The 16,481-nt window shown below is 36.1% G+C and overlaps 1 protein-coding gene and 1 pseudogene across 1 annotated transcript; both read right to left on the bottom strand.

Moving 5' to 3' along the window:
- Positions 1-7,072: 7,072 nt before the first annotated feature.
- On the bottom strand, positions 7,073-8,714 carry LOC108991316 (peroxidase 9). Its single transcript, XM_018965499.2, has 4 exons — positions 8,403-8,714; positions 8,102-8,293; positions 7,833-7,998; positions 7,073-7,747 (listed from the first exon to the last, which is right to left on the bottom strand). Exons 1-4 carry the CDS (start codon positions 8,658-8,660, stop codon positions 7,335-7,337), a joined length of 1,029 nt encoding a protein of 342 aa, XP_018821044.1. The 5' UTR covers positions 8,661-8,714; the 3' UTR covers positions 7,073-7,334.
- Positions 8,715-9,821: 1,107 nt separating this feature from the next.
- LOC108991317 lies at positions 9,822-14,159 on the bottom strand (annotated as a pseudogene).
- Positions 14,160-16,481: the final 2,322 nt, after the last annotated feature.

Here is a 16,481-nt window from a genome sequence, read left to right as displayed (position 1 = left end):
GCTGATAGGTCACAAAAGGTTTTTAATGCGAAATTGGACTTTAATGTCATGCCAAGACATGTGGGCTTTTGTTGTTTGGGCTAAAAATGTAACAACCATGACTCTTGAGATTAGAAATTGGACCCCACTACTCGCCCAGCCCCCACTGCCCAGCCCCCCTATCTACCCCGTCCTCATGTGGCGGAGCGGATTCTCCCATCCGCCAAATGTGGGGGGTGGGTGGCCCCGACCGCATCTGGCACCCACAACAAGGGCAAAGGCGAAGGCGAGGGCAGGATAGGGGTAAACTCTGCCCTGCTCCGCTCCCGCTTATATATATATATAAATTTTTATATATAAGTATTTATATGTATATATAAAAAAAATCCAATCATGCATGGTTTTTTTTTACTTAATAACAAATGACGAAACAATTCTAAGAAACCCCCCTCCCCGCGACATAGCCCATTCTCTGAATCAATCTCTCTCTCTCTCTCTCTCTCTGCATCTCCGATTCTCCATCGTCATCAAAGACTCCACTATGTCGTCGCCATGGCCTTCCGTCTGCATCTCCATTGTCGAATGTAAGAATCTTGGTTAAAGTTTTGATTTTTTTGTTGATTTATGGAATGAAGATTGGAGGAATAATGAAGTTTAATTGGATATGGAGGATGAGATTGTGTTTGTGAATTGTGTGTTGTGTGCTGTGAAGACTTGATTGTGCATGTATTTTGATGATTGATGAACTTATGTATGTGAATATATTCTGTGATTTTGATTTTTGCGCGTTTGTAATGTGTTTTGAATCTTGATGATTGAATACGTGATAGCGAATCAGTGATAGGATCTGAAACCCTAAATTAATTTAGAGTTCCAATCCGAATTAATTTAGCTTGATGTTCTTATGGCTTCCAAATAGAAGTAACACTTGATTTCCATAAACATGTCTAGTTTATACAATATTTTCAATCTTTGATGATGCTCAGCTTTTTAGATGCATTATGTTCGCAGCCTCATAAAACTGGCAATAAGACTTATCTGAACAACCAGTGTGTGTACTGTGTAGTCTTCAACTAGAACAATAGTATTTTCTGAATGGTTTTTTTTTTTCTTTTTTGAGTTCAACTTCAACTGGAACACTAGTTTTTTTTTTTTTGGTCAATTTCATTTTGCAACTCAAAATTATCACTTTTTCATTTTTATCAAATTACAGTACTCCAAGTCTCCAAATTATTAAAACCAAAGAACTACCAATTTCTTCCAATTTGTACCATCTAATTTCTAATTGATCCGTTAACTATAATAGTCAATAGAGCACTTAATTATATTTCTTGTATTACTAGATTTTAATTACATGACATGTAGTATAAAAATTAAGGCCTATATCATTTGTATTCGAAGAGCACGATGAAGAACTTTTATTAACATAATTAATGTTTGGATGTTAATTGTTTGGCATATTATTATGTTTGCTATAATTTCATATTTGTTGGTTGCTTGAATTCATGGATATTCAAGCAGATTCTAGTGCGAGGTCCCATTTCCAGGCCCAGGGCACCCCTACCCCTATCATTACCCCTACTCTTACTCTTATTCCTAGCCCAACACTTACATTTACGGAACCTTGCCCGGCTCCAAGCCTAGCAAGAAACATGCTTTCATAGTTTGATGAAATAGGGTGGTGACCTCAATAACCCCAAGTCAAGTGTAACTACTGTGAAAAAATTTATGGATGCCACTATAGAAAACATGATATCTCACAATTTTTTTTGCACTTAGAAAAATAATACAAAAAAAAGTCCAATATTAAGATCATTACAAGAGAAGAACCAATCTAGACTAGAAATTAGACTTAAAAAAATGGCGGATGAGAGGGAGTAGAGGAGGTGCAACGTTGAAGATGCATACTAAGTATGATCCCGATGAGTGTGGGAGACACCTAGCTCGCATGATCATCATGTATAAGCTACATTTTTAAGTTATTGATGAGAAAGGGTTCCAAGCATATTTTCACTACTTGGAACCAAGGTTTAATCTTCATTCTTACCACATGGTGGCAAATGATTTAAAAAAATATTATTTGTCTGAAAAAGAGAAGTTGAGGGGTCAATTGGCAGGTTAATTTATTTGTCTCACCACTGATACTTGGACATCAGTCCAAAATTTTAATTATATGTCTTTAACTGTGCATTTTGTTGATGGTGATTGGACATTGCACAAGAAAATTATAAAATTTTGTCAAATCACCGATCATAAGGGTGAGACGATTGAGATGGCCTTGGAGACCGCAATAAATTAGTAGAGGTTGACATGAGTTGTTACAGTCACAGTTAATAATGTCTCATCTAATGATATTGCATTGGAACATCTTAAGACCTATTCTAGAAAGACAAATAAGATAATCATGGGTGGTGAGTATCTGCATGTGAGATATGCGGTATATATTTTGAATCTTATTGTCATTGATGGTTTGAAGGATCTTCATGACTCAATTGCTTAGGTTAGGACTGCTGTGAGATGAGTGAAATCTTCTCCTTTAAGAATTGAGAAATTCAAGATTGCTGCAAGGTCTGTGAGCCTAACATCCAAGAATAGCCTTTGTATTGATATGCCTACACGCTGGGACTTAACATTTTTTTATGTTGGAGGTGGCCTAAGAATATAAGTTGGCATTTGCATTATTGGGTAATGAAGACATCAATATGTAAAATATTTTGATGATCACGGGGGATTGGGGAAACCTGTGGATGATGATTGAGAAGTTGTATATATTCTCGTAGATTTTTTGAGGTTTTTCTACGAGGTCACCACGACACTATCTGACACTTTGTACCCTACATCTCATCAATTATGTCAGCAAATATGTAGGGTAAAAGAAGAATTAGATGACATAGCCGCGGGTGCTCACATTAGGCTATGAGAGATGACATTGATTATAAGGTCAAAGTACGACAAGTATTGGAGAGATTTCAGTAGAGCTAATATTTTGTTATATGTAGTTGTTGTATTTGACCCTCAGTTTAAGGTGGATGACATGGTATTTGGATTGAGAATTGCGTATAGGCAAGCATGGGCAGAGCATATTGCAGCAAGGGTTAGGGAAACCCTCGATAGATTATTTTATGAGTTTACCGTCTTGCGAAGTGGTAATATTGCAGCACTTACACCTACCCCCAATAGTTCTAGAAGTCAAGGTTGAGAAAAGACGTAGATTGGACTGGGGTGAGAGGTTGGAGCAGACCCCCTTCGTCCAGAGTTCTACAGAGGCTCAGTTAGAGATAGATAGATACTTGGCAGCGGAGCTTCAACTATTTTTACGAGAGTTTGATATATTCAGTTGGTGGAAGGTAAATGCCGTGAAGTATTCCGTCCTTGGAGAGATAGCCCATAATCTTTTGGCTATTCCTATTAGCACCGTAGCCTCAAAGTAAGCCTTTAGCACCAGAGGGGGCGTATTGGATTCATTCTGGAATTCATTAGCTCCTACCACTGTGCAGACTTTGATTTGCATACAAAATTAGATTACAGGGACTTCAATTCATATTGCGGATGTTCTTAACTATGAGGAGCCGACGTCGAGGAGGAATGTGGTGATCAATCTGGATCTGGTAATCGTGGGACTTGAATTTTATTTTCTTATTTTAATTTATTTATTTTCATTTAATCGATATTAATTTCAAATTTAATTGTTATAATGATACATGAGACGATGTCTGCAACTACCTCTGATGCAGTATGACTTTGTATGTATTGGACCCACCATTGCTATGGTTTGCACAATTTGTCCCTTAATTTTTTTTTTACATTTATAATTTTATATAATATTTTAGTATCTAATTATTTTACTTGTATGTTTTTTAGCTTTTATATTCTCAATATACATATGCTAAATCCTAATCCTAAGGACCCAATAATCTATGCTCATCTTCATCCTAACGACCCAATCTCATCTTAGTTAGTATTTTTAATATTTTGTATTTTAAATTTTTGTTTCATGTTTATAATTTTATAATTATAATTTGTTTTATTTTTAACTCATTAATATTGCAGGTTTTATAACTTTTATAATCTTGATTCTCAGTCTCACAGCAATCGACATAATTTAGTCTCAGTGAACTCACTGCCATCCCAAATTGATCAAATTTAAAATGTTATGATTTTGTTAATTTACAATTAATTGTAATATTGTTAAAATAGATAATAATACAATTTATAATATTCATTATTTTTAGATGAATTTGTAATATTGTAATAGTTTATTAGTTCTCTTAAATTGTCTAATTGTAAAAGTTTAGTGCCTTAGTGATAATTATTAGTTAATACTCAGTAGTATTAGTTGAAACTTAGTATATAGTTAATAGTTCTATCTATATAATTTATTTTTTGTTTTTACTTTTTAAATATATTTATTATTTTAGTTAAATTTTGGGTCTAAAATAGCCTAAAAATAGATTCTGGGCTATTTTAGGCCTAGATAATTGAACTGGGCCAAAGGCCTAGTAAGGGGCGGGGGATGGAGGTCTAGCCCCACACCCCAGGCAACGAACAGGGTACCCCACCCCCGCATGAACAGGGGCGGGGGGCGGAAAAGGGGTGGCCCCGCCCTGTAGGGCGGGTAGCACCCCTACCGCTTAACATGTACAGTTGATTACACTCTTAATATAATTATATTTTTATAAATATTTTTAAACATTTAATATATATACATATATACAAATACATTAGTAGTAATTTGCTTAAACATTTCAGAAAATAAATTAAAATACACAAGCGATTAAATTCAGAGAACAAAACTAGAGGTAAACTAACATTTTCCTTAAAACTTCTATGAAATTCTACCACCTTAATATTTTTTTCTATAATTTAGATAAATATGCACCAAGCATTTATAACCATCGTATTTAATGGTGAGATCCTTTTTGCCCACAAATATCATTTAGATCTCGTTGGGATATATAAATCATCTCATCTCATCTCATCATTATAATTTTTTTAAATTCTCACATAAAATATAATAAAAAATTCAACTTTTTAAAATTCTAAAACGTTAATAATATTAAAAAATAATATTTTAACAATATTTTATTTAACTTATCTCATCTCATTATCCAAATAAGTCCAGTTGTGTAATTCACAAAATGTGTCTATCTTTTTATAAACCATAGAAATTATTTGAGTTAAAAAATTGTAAAAAATCTGGGCCTGTTTGGATTGAGAAATCAACTAAACTCATATCTTCTTATCTCATCATTACAATTTTCTCAAATTTTCACACAAAATATAATAAACAATTTAACTTTTTCAAATCTTAATTCAACTTTTTCAAATTCTGAAACAATAATAATATTAAAAAATAATATTTTAACAATATTTTATTTTATTTTTAACTTTTATCTAAAATCATCTCATCTCATCTCCTTATTCAAATCGGGGCTTAATGTTGAAACTTGACGTGACAACCTTAAATCGTTGCTCTCTTGTAAGTCAAACCACAAAGTGAATTATTTGATAACGAGGCACAAGACATAATAGGAGTATTTAAATATGAGGAATTTTATGCATTAGTTACTATTTATTTTCACACTCTACATTTATAATTTTTTTTTTTCATAAAGTGTGGAGGTGTTTTTTATAGAATATAAGCAGGGGCAGAACTAAGATTTGATGCGTGGGGGGGCGATTAGCAAAGTATCGTATGTAGGGGTGAACAATAACCGATATTTAAGGTAGCAAAGTGTGTCATCGACATTTAACATTAACCATATAAGGTTGTTATCTAAGGACAAATTAAATTATTAAAGCCACTCATCTAAACCTCTCACTTGAGCTCTATCTGATTCAAGTGAACAATAAAATTAAGATAGAAATAACTATGTAAGATTTTTTGAAGCAAATAATAAAAATTAAGTAACTAAATATAAACTTTTTTGTTGAATCTAAAATTGAATATTGTAAAGTCTCTATAATATAAATATAAATAGCTATGTGAGATTTGTTGCATTCACTCCTAATTGTTAACTCGATGGTAGTATATATGTAATTACTAACAAAAATAATCCAAATAAATTAGCTAATGGAAGACTTGAAAGGAAAAATGTAAATAAATAGAAAAAATGAGGTTGTAAATTTACCAAATAACTTATAAAAATAGACTAAAATATTTTCTTGCCTCTTATGAGATGTAAAAAAAATGAGAATGTGAGATTTTATTAATGACAAAAAATATATGTAAGTATGAAAAAATCATTAAAAAAATAAAAGAAACCTAGACAACTAAGTACTAAATGAGATTTAGAAGATTTTTGGGATGAATTACATGAACAGCTTAATAGCATGGAGTATATTGTGAATCACATTTTTCGTGAAAGTAATACTGTGGCTGACTTTCTAGCTAAGTGTAGGGCTGAGGGTTTGAACTCTGATTGGTCTGAAATTCACACGCTGCCTAGCCTGTTGAGGGGACTTCTCTGCATGGATAAATTGGGTATGCCCTAACTACGGATCTCGTAAGGTTCGTACCTGGTAAGTTTCGTGTTATTGTCTTGTCTCTTTTTTCTTGTGTGCTTGGTTTTTTGTAGGTTCATCTCTTTGGCTTGTTCGGAGTTAGGTTAAGTGTCTTTCTTAAGGTCGTATACTCTATATGAATATAATGGTTTTGATGCTTGAGTTTTTAAATTCTTAGCTTATATGTACATTCCAGGTGTCGTGTCTGTAATTACGATTTTCCTTCGCCATAGGTGAGAGTAATCAATAAAATTGGTATTCCGTTATCTTCTTAAAAAAAAAAAGTACTAAATGAGATTTTTGAAAATATTTTGGGGGGACAAATTATCTTTATTTTAGGATATCTTTGAAAAAATCATATACTAAAGTATGTTTTTGAAAATTTTTGGGAGGTAATCAATATAGGTCCGCTGCTGAATATAAGGTGTGTGGTAGTGTATAGTAATTAGTAATTAGAATTTTTCTTTAAAAATGGACCAAAGAAGCTTTTGTAGGTGGTCCCGCGGTGGTGAGGTGGAATTCGTGAGTATTTCGTCATTTTGTGAGATTGGCGTAGGAAAATTGATGGTAAGAGAGTCGTGAATCTTAATTCACTCATAACTTAGCACTTATATTCTAATATTTCTTCGCCTCAAAAGGGGAATATTCAATTTTATACTTGCTAACTTCCTTTCCCTGTAAACTGTCCGCATGCATATAAGAAAATGCTAATTACCGTAAAACAAGCAGATGTATACATTACTCGCTCATTTTCAAGCAACACAGACACCATAGCTTTAACATAATCAGAGGTTAACACAACAGGAAAGCATAAATAAGCCAAACACTTTTAAATGGACAATTAGTTTTGCCTAATTAACTCGACGACAGTTCTTCCTCACTTCACCCTTGAAACCAGTGAGAGGGCTGATGTTTCCCATTTTAATCATGGAGTTAGCAAACTGGTTGAAGAACAGGCCCTCATCCTCTGCATATCTCTTTACCAATTCCATGGTGGTCCTAGGACTTCCAGTGAAAAGCACTTGATCCGAAGTGAGAAGCCCTTTTCCCCACAGGATGAGTTTGAAATATGTGTTGTCAAATCTTGCTGGGGAGGCAAAGTCCAGGGGAGAGATGTTATTGTCACCACCGGACCTAGGACAAACTGATTTCAGACCATAGTAGTAGGTTTTGTCCAGAGTCGCATCCGGTTGGTTGTTTCCATTTTGGTTGTACAGCCTCTGCTTGAATGTCGTACACCTTGCAACGCCAATTGTATGCCCCCCTGCAATTTGGGAAGATTATGTCTTAAGATGAACAGTTGTATTTGACTCGTGGGTAACAAAACTCCTCAATAAAACCAAGTTTACCAGAGAGTGCAACGAGGTCAACTTCATTAAGCCCTTGACGCTTGAAAAGTGTTAAAAGGTTTTGGAGAGTAGAGTTTGGTGGGGGAATGTTATTGTTCGAGGTGCTTAAGCTTGCTGTCTCTGAGTCCCTCCTTCCTAATGGGAGCTGCCAATTCGGTCCACCGCTCTGTTTCAACATACCCAACAAACTCAAAAAAATGATTTTAAAAGTACAAAGAAGTATGCCCATTATATTTTTAGTCTCAGTTCAAAGTTCAGATTTGGCTTACTAATACAGTGGAGCCACGAGCAGCAAGGGCGAGAATATCTGCACAAGAGACGGTCTGAGGACATGATTCTTCCAACTTAACCTTGATCTCATCAATGACTTCAAAACCTCTAATAGAATTCCTGTTTGGCAAAGATTTCTTTTCACTGACCACTGTGGAACTATCATCCAACAAAACAGATGCGTCACAACCCTGTAAAAGTAGTGTAAAGTGAGATGGTTGGTTGTATTGTCATTGAAAAAGGGAAAAGAAATCAACTTTCATTCTTGTACTTCAAACTGTTTGAAACTAATTCTAGAACCTGAACAAAGCAATCGTGGAAATGAAGCCTAAGTAAAGAAGCAGCCATCCTGGGCTCCTTGGCAATGGCCTTCTCTAACACGGACATGACAATGTCATTGGCTTGGGGGCATGAGAACTGATAGAATTCAGGGAACAATCCGAAAGACCCAAAACCATTTCCACCCCAGCCAACATTGAAGCCAGGGTGAGCTACAGAGAGGTTGGCTGAGAGGAAAGCTATTACCAAGAGACTAAGAGTAACTTTGAAGAATTCCATTGATGACTAGTAGTATAGCTGCAGCAAGTTTGAGAGAATGTGTGGCATTGGCTTGCATATGTATATAGAGCTTAAGGGAATAAATCAACCACTCTCGTTACCAAATCTTCTCAGTTCTCACCTAATATGTAAAGAGAGATGACTAAGTCTAACCCGTATGGGCACCTCTTTCTGGCACAAGAGTGGCGTGTGTATGAAACAGAAAATGGATTTGGTTTTGACATTGTTTCTGGTGTTACCTGCTCCAAGTACAAACTTGGATAGATCTGCCTTCTGCATTTTTATATCCATTCTGAAATACTCTTATCTACCTCCATAATTTAAACGAACATCATGCTAACTACTCAACACAATGCTAACGTCGGGACTTCACAATGACTTTTTTTTAATAATGTTCTTGTCACGTACTCTGAGATGTTGAACTTTTTATTTTTATTTTTATTTTTAATAACGTTAATATTTTTTATTTTTCTGAATTTAAATAAAGTGGCTAAGGTAAGATTTTAATACCTCGTAACAGATAAAATGATTGGCTGACACGTGACAATCTCGCCATTAATAAATCTAACAGGAGTGTGATGGAGAGAGCAAACTATAACAAACCCAACGATATGCTGATTACTTCTCTCTCCAAACCACAGAAGTGTTTTAAGTAAAATAAATAAAGAAAGAAAATTGTAAGGAACCCCCGTCCTCTTTTCTTAGCCTTGCTCGAATTGCAAGCAAACAAGCTTATCTTCTAATTTAAGCAGCATTTCCGCTCCTTCAACATGCATAACGTGTTATCCAAGACAAAACAATACAAAAACACTAGGGCAATCAATTGTGTTGTGTTGGCCTCGGTCATTCGGATTTGGATCAATTTTGAGTTATTCCGAACCCACCATAAATAACTAAACGGGTCAAGCACCTCATTCCGAACCCAACAAAATTATTTTATTGGGTGATGGGTTGGCCCGACACAACCTATTTGACCCATTTATATATTCCAAACCTCAGGTTGGGTCAACCCGACGTGTCTTGTTTGGCCAGTTAGCTCCAACTTTGCACGATTTAATGGCTTGCATAGAGAGCAAATCCAAAAACCAAATTGATCTGCTGATCGTCTATTCTACAAAATGATAAATGATAAAAATGATAAAACATTTGGTTGATAGAAATGATAAATCAATGTCAAACTTGGGAATAGTTTTACAAGATTACTTATTCAACAAAATGCACAAAAATATCTATGCGTCTGATCTATACAAATATGCCTACAGCTCCAACAGTCTTCTTGTTCTATTACAGAAGTGTAACATCGTACCATATCAACACGTATATTTGTAATTCTAGTTTTTTTATCTTCAAACAATAAGCAAGTAGGATGAACAATGCCAGAGTAACATCACAGGGCATTCTATTTCTGAAGAAGATTGATTTTAGCCAATAAAGCAATACGAAATCCTTTGTTTCAGACTACAAAATCATAAACCATGTGGGAATTGTGAAACCTGTGATGTTGCTTCCCCGGATCCGGGCACTGAATATCTAATGAGTCAGGCTCTGCAGAAGAAGTTATTGTGTCATTACCTCTTAAATCAGTGCCACCAGAAATGGGAAATCCATCTCGTTCACAATGCCGCAATTCCAATACAAGTGAAACCTGGCTGCCATCTATAAAACTACCCAACTCTAACATATCAAACGTGGCAGCAGAAGCCATAAGACTCCCACCACCAACTTGGCGGTGTGGGATAGTCTCATCTGGATAAAGGCTATGGTCATCCACATTAGGTCTTTGGTCACCCAACACTCTTATTGTTCCTGACCCTGAAATATTGTCTCTGTGAGCACTACTACCAAATCCAGGTCTTGCCGTTTTCCCATTAACATTTGATTCATGGGCTTGTCCGGTATGGACACCATCATCAATTGTGGGAATCACTCTGTCTTGCAACTCTTCTCTCCTTTCCTCAAACTCCCCTGAATGATCCCTAGGTGGTTTCGATGCATTCTCTGGTGAAGATTGGGAGTTCAACTCAGATTCCCCAAACTCTTCTTTGTAAATCTCCTCAACCATGGGCTTCCAAAGACGGACCCGTGCATTAATAAACCAGTTTGCAACCTGAACGGTACACAAGATTAATGATGATGCCACATGAGCAAAAGAATGGCTTGTATGAGTTTCTGATAATTTTTTAGCAAAATTAAGGCACTCATTAATTAGAAGAATTTATGGGCTAGAGGATATCCACAGTTCAAAAGGCCCCAAACATGAACTTTAGGTGAGGAACAACGTTTAGCTGTTCAACATATTGACTCATTTGGGTCCCAGTACCACGAATGCATATTGAGAAACCATTTTAGAATCATCTTACCTGATTTCGAGTCAATCCCGTTTCCTTTGCGAGCATAATTTTTTCTGAGTCCTTTGGGTAACTGGTGAAATAAGGAACGAATTAGTAAATTAGAAGTTCTCAGTAGAATAGCAAGTACAATCGAGAATTGTGGAAATTATAGGTTGAGGGGCATACGGATGAAGGAAGTGCTCAAATAACCAGGCACGGAGAATTGAAACGGCAGTCTCAGGAAGCCCTCTTTGAGGCCTCCAAGCATGTCGCATCACACCGAACTGTTGAAGAGCGCTATGTTGCTTGAACTGCTGATCAACATAGCGGAGACGAGGTACCCCTCCTCCTTGACCATATGGTGAAGTATCTTGCTCTCCAAGGCTTCTCTGAGTAACTTGAATCTGGCTGGTGATTGCATCACGCAAACAGCGGAAATGGCGGGAAATTGTTTGGAGTGCAAGAGCAGTGTATGGTTCAGCTGCCCCATACCCTGCTACCATGTCAAAAGATGACACTACAATTTGCATCTGATCGTAATATTGTTTGTATCTTCTATCAACCTACACAGGAGCAAAATCATTACCGATCATAACGTTTTACTTATACCATTTCCCGTGGGGCCGCCGGTGCCCGCCGGGGTTGGGGGGTAGAAGCATATTATAGAAGAGAAGCCATGTTCATTAACATCAAATTCGACCTAAAATATCCATACCATTCACAACCCTTATTTATGCCTCAGCACACGTCTCTGAGTGCCAGCCACACCTTGAAGCACTAACCTCCACTTCCTTCAGAAATTTTTCAACATGCTTTCATTTTTTATCTTGAACTTTCGAAGTCTCCAACTAAAAAACCTGAATTTGGCACTCTAAACTGATAACAGCATTCTCTCAACTAACCAATGCGATCCCTACTTTAGGAGCACAAGTGCTACCAGTGACTGTATCATGCATACAGCCGAATTGGCAGGAAATTATTGTGTGGGTACATAGAAAGTGTGAGGGAAGAATATGTCATGGTCCAAAGGATCTTCTACATGGATAAATAGAGAAGCAATTCAAACTATATATACAAATTAAAAATAAATGGAAAATGATGTGTAACTAGAAAAAAGTATGAATGTAGTAGGAGTACCTCATCCACCATGGACAAAAGTTTTTTCTTCTTATTCTGCAAATCCTGTCGTTGTGCAGGTGAAAGCTCGCAAAAGGAGTTGGTAGTTGAGTCGCCAGGGTCTGAAGACATCTGCACAGATTGAGAATTTGATCTCCCATCTTTCTCTTTTGAACCATCCAAACCAATGCCAGGGATGTTTTGATGTTTGTTCAATCTATGTTGCTTCAAAGCATTCCAGAGATTAGCCACTTCATCAAGCAATTGTTGTGCTGCCTTGAGATACTTTGAGTTTAACAATGTGATCGCAAAACCTAATGGTTCATAAAGATATCGATTAGATAGCGCCTCTATGGAGTCACCAAAGAATGAGGATTGCACAATGTCTCTGTTCTGGTATGATTCTGGTTGGCTCCAGAAAAACTAGAGAGCAAACATTCTGCAATTATCAACTCCTCAAATTGGTTGTTCTCATCACCTTTACAAGATATTTCCCCTTTTCTCGAGAATGGGGGACTAGTACTCAAGAATGAAGACAAACCTGGGTTTGGATACTGGCCATTGAGTGAAGCTACAGATGCAGATGGCATTCCTGTACCAAGACTAAGAGCTAATCCCTGACACCGAGTATTTTGTTCACCATCTCCAGTAACAGAGTTTCCAAGGGGAACAGGGGATAGAGTACTCACAGACAAGATGTCTGAGTAGGACACAGAAGAAGCTTGGTTCAGATACATCATTGTGTTGCCAGGATGGAAAGGCGGTTCAGAATATGAAGCAAATTTCTGATCCCCTGGATATGGAGTCAGCAAGACATCTCTTTGATTGCTTGGACTCGGGAAATAGGTAGCCATATTTTGCTTCTTTCGATTCAGAAAATTTCAGTCGAGTATCCTGAGATGAAAGAGAAAACATTATCAGTGCCCTTTGCAATTTGGGCAACCAACAGGTTTTTAACAGGAAAAAGAAAATCCCTTCCGGCTCTTGAAAAAAACTACAAAATCCCAGTATGGAGGAGTCCTGTGCTGGAACAAAATAATTGCCTAACACTTTCAAACTTCACAAGGCATAAACACTGTAGTAGATTCACGCTGTTGAGACAACCTCAAACAACTCTCAGATAAGCATGCAAGAGTCCGATATGCTCCAGCAAACACACCAAGGAAGCCACGTTTATCAAACTCTAATACATGCCATGCCAGAACAAAGGCATAGATGAATCATTAAATTCATGGCTAGCTATTATCAGGAAAATAAGGGAAAACCAAACAGTGAGGGAGGCACTCCTAAATTATAGAGAAACAACAATGATCCCCAAACCACAAATTTGAATGACACACTGTATAATACCCAAGCTCCCAAATATCATCATAATGGTGGCTAAACAATGATATTCTGAACCGATCTAGTGAAGAGATTCCTATGCAAAACCTCATACCCATTTAACATTTTTTTCTGATGAACACCTCGGGTACCTCATGTATTCACACCTCAATACCAAAAATTAGAAACAACATAAAGAACCAAACATATATAAGCGCAGAGTAACTATAGCCGGAGTTCATACCCATGGATACAGACAACCGTGAACAAGAAGACATAAATCTTGTAAAAGCCCATAACCCAATACCAAAAGTTAAGCCAGGAGAACCAAAATCCAAAGCACCAAGAAACACAGTTCTGACTATAAACACCTATAATACGCTTCCATGACTTCTTAAACTTTAAAGATCGTCATCATAAACATGATCATATAGTTCATGCATCAGATTGTGCCACAAATAGCAATGCGTAATCATCGAAAACAGGGAAAAGGTAACCAAAAGAAGCATTGGGCTAAAAAAACGGAAACAATTACCAGAAAAGCATAGGAATTATGAATCTTTAGTGGGAAGCAAAAATATTTTGGAAGGCTCTGAAGCCAAAACTATAAGCGCAAGTGGGTTGCGACAATCTTCCCCAAGCGGAGACAAATGCCAATCCGAAGAGATATATTCTAAACAAAGGCCGCCCTCCTTATCATTGGAACAACGGCACCAACTCAATAAAATGCATATCATGATATGTTAAACAAACGTATAATACTTGAACAAACCACCATATTTTAATCAGGATTTGTGTTTAAAAAACTGTTCTTATATCTGTGTCAATCGTTCTGAGTTTCGTTTCTCACGTGTGACAAACACTGGGCGGCAAAAACACGCCAGAAAGTTGGAATGGCGGTGGTGGTTGTTTGCTTGGAGGGTTCAAGCCCTAACCACCAGTTGGTGGACCTATAACCCTCCCTTAAACCTGCTTTTAACGCATAATGATAACCCCCCCCCCCCCCTCCCCCTCTCTCTCTCTCTCTCTCTCTCTGTTTTGTACTAAAAAAAACTAATAAGCGCTAAGCTTGTCTTCATAAATAATTTCTGAAAAATGCAACACGGTTTACGTTCACCGAATAGATGCTGTTTTGTAACACAACATGTTTTTTTTTTTTTTTAATGTGTTCTATTTTTTCAAAAATTTAAAAGATAAAAAAAATATATATATATATATATATATATTTAAGACATGCACACCGACCCCCCCCAAAAAAAAACTAGGTTGGTCAACTTTAAACAGGGTTCTTTTTTAATTATTAATAATAGTATTATTATTCTATATATATTGTAGCTTTGTATATATGCGGACGTTAGGCTGTGCATAAGCTAGCAGTAGATGAGAGTGACCAAATCAAATCACGGGTAGGCTAGCGCAGCATATATGCTTCATGGCTTCCAACTAATTTAGGCCTTCAGCACACGCTACGTCGGTTTTCCCTGTCTTTTCCTCTTCAAGATCTCACTTGTTTCCCTAGCTCCGCAAATTTCTCAGCTCGTGGCGGTGATTCTGGCGAAGAAAGGGTCTACTTGAATACGATTTGGTGAAGGAGCTCAACATAAAAGGAACTCTTTTTTGTTAAAAAAAAGAATTGAAATATTATTTGTAAGTACTATATATCCTCCTGATTCCTCCATATCGCCTACTTGATAAAATTTAATTTATAAGTAAAAAATTATAATTAAATTATCTTATCACTTTAACAGCCATGTCATAAATTGGATATCAGTAAAATATAAAAATGTATTTTCCTCTTAAAATAGTTATATTACTATTATGTGTGTAGGTTTTGATAGTGAATTGAGATTTTTTTTTGTTTTAAATGAAAGTTTAAAATATTATTTTTTTAATATTATTATTATTTTAAAATTTGAAAAAGTTGAATTATTTATTATATTTTGTGTGAAAATTTAAAAAATTTGTAAAGATGAAATGAAATCAAAATTTTATGTCTCTTCTCACTTGTCAAACCTGAAGACTTTTGAGTAAACATGTGTGTATGCTTGCTTGTATGGCATTCAAAACATGTGATTAATTTGTTACTTTTTTATAATCTTTTTGCAATCACGTAGTAATATTATATTATTATCAACGACATTGAAATAGAGAGAGATAAAATAGGTAAGATTCTCTAATAATTTTCTAGACAAACTCAGATGTCATTTAGATAGTGAGTTGAGATGTATAAAGATATTTATTTCTTCCCATAAAAGGCCTGATAGGAGGAGTGTGATAACTCCTTATAAAGATCAGGATGAGTTTATTTTTAAGTCATGTGGGATTTTGCAATACGCCCCCTCACGTGTGGGCCGGTATTTTCAATACCATCATCGTGAGAGGTTGCAAGAGCCCCCATCATCGGTCATATATTAACGTGGCTCTGATACCATATAGAGACACTCATTTCTCCACATAAAAGACTTAATAGGATGAGCGAGGTAACTCCTTATAAAAACATAAATAAGTTTGTTCATAATCTGTGTGGGACATCACAACAAGATGAGATGAATTTGTCACACATCTGTAATAGTGACAGTAGGGGCCAAAGTCATAATGGGCTAAGGTTGGGTATTATGAGTTTAATAGTTGGGCTCAGCCCGTGGGTTAAGTGTTGGCATGTGGACATCTCTTTCATTTGCATGTTATTGTTGATTGGGTTATGGCCCACTTCCTACTTTAATAGATATGTTAGGCTTATGTTATTTTACTTTTGTTTAAAGTGTTGGTCCTCAGCCCATAAGTTAGTTAGGGATTTGTTACTATATGTAGCGAACGTCCCTCTTGTGAGGATAAGCAGAATCTGAATACAATTTTTTTTTTTTTTTTTGTCCTCTTATTCTTCTTTGTTTGAGGCTGCTCCCCTCGAAGTGAGCCATTTCGTAGTGCATTTTTATCGAGCATCATCAATGTATTACAAAGTGGTATCAGAGATCCCGATCTTTGTACTACCATGGAAGAAATTTTTTTTATCATTCAACAAAATTAAGGCTGTAAATGAACCAGTATGTTG

The sequence above is a fragment of the Juglans regia genome, chromosome 11 (genome assembly GCF_001411555.2).
Source record: "Juglans regia cultivar Chandler chromosome 11, Walnut 2.0, whole genome shotgun sequence".
Classification (NCBI taxonomy): Eukaryota; Viridiplantae; Streptophyta; class Magnoliopsida; order Fagales; family Juglandaceae; genus Juglans; species Juglans regia.
This window is presented reverse-complemented; position numbering and strand designations above follow the sequence as displayed.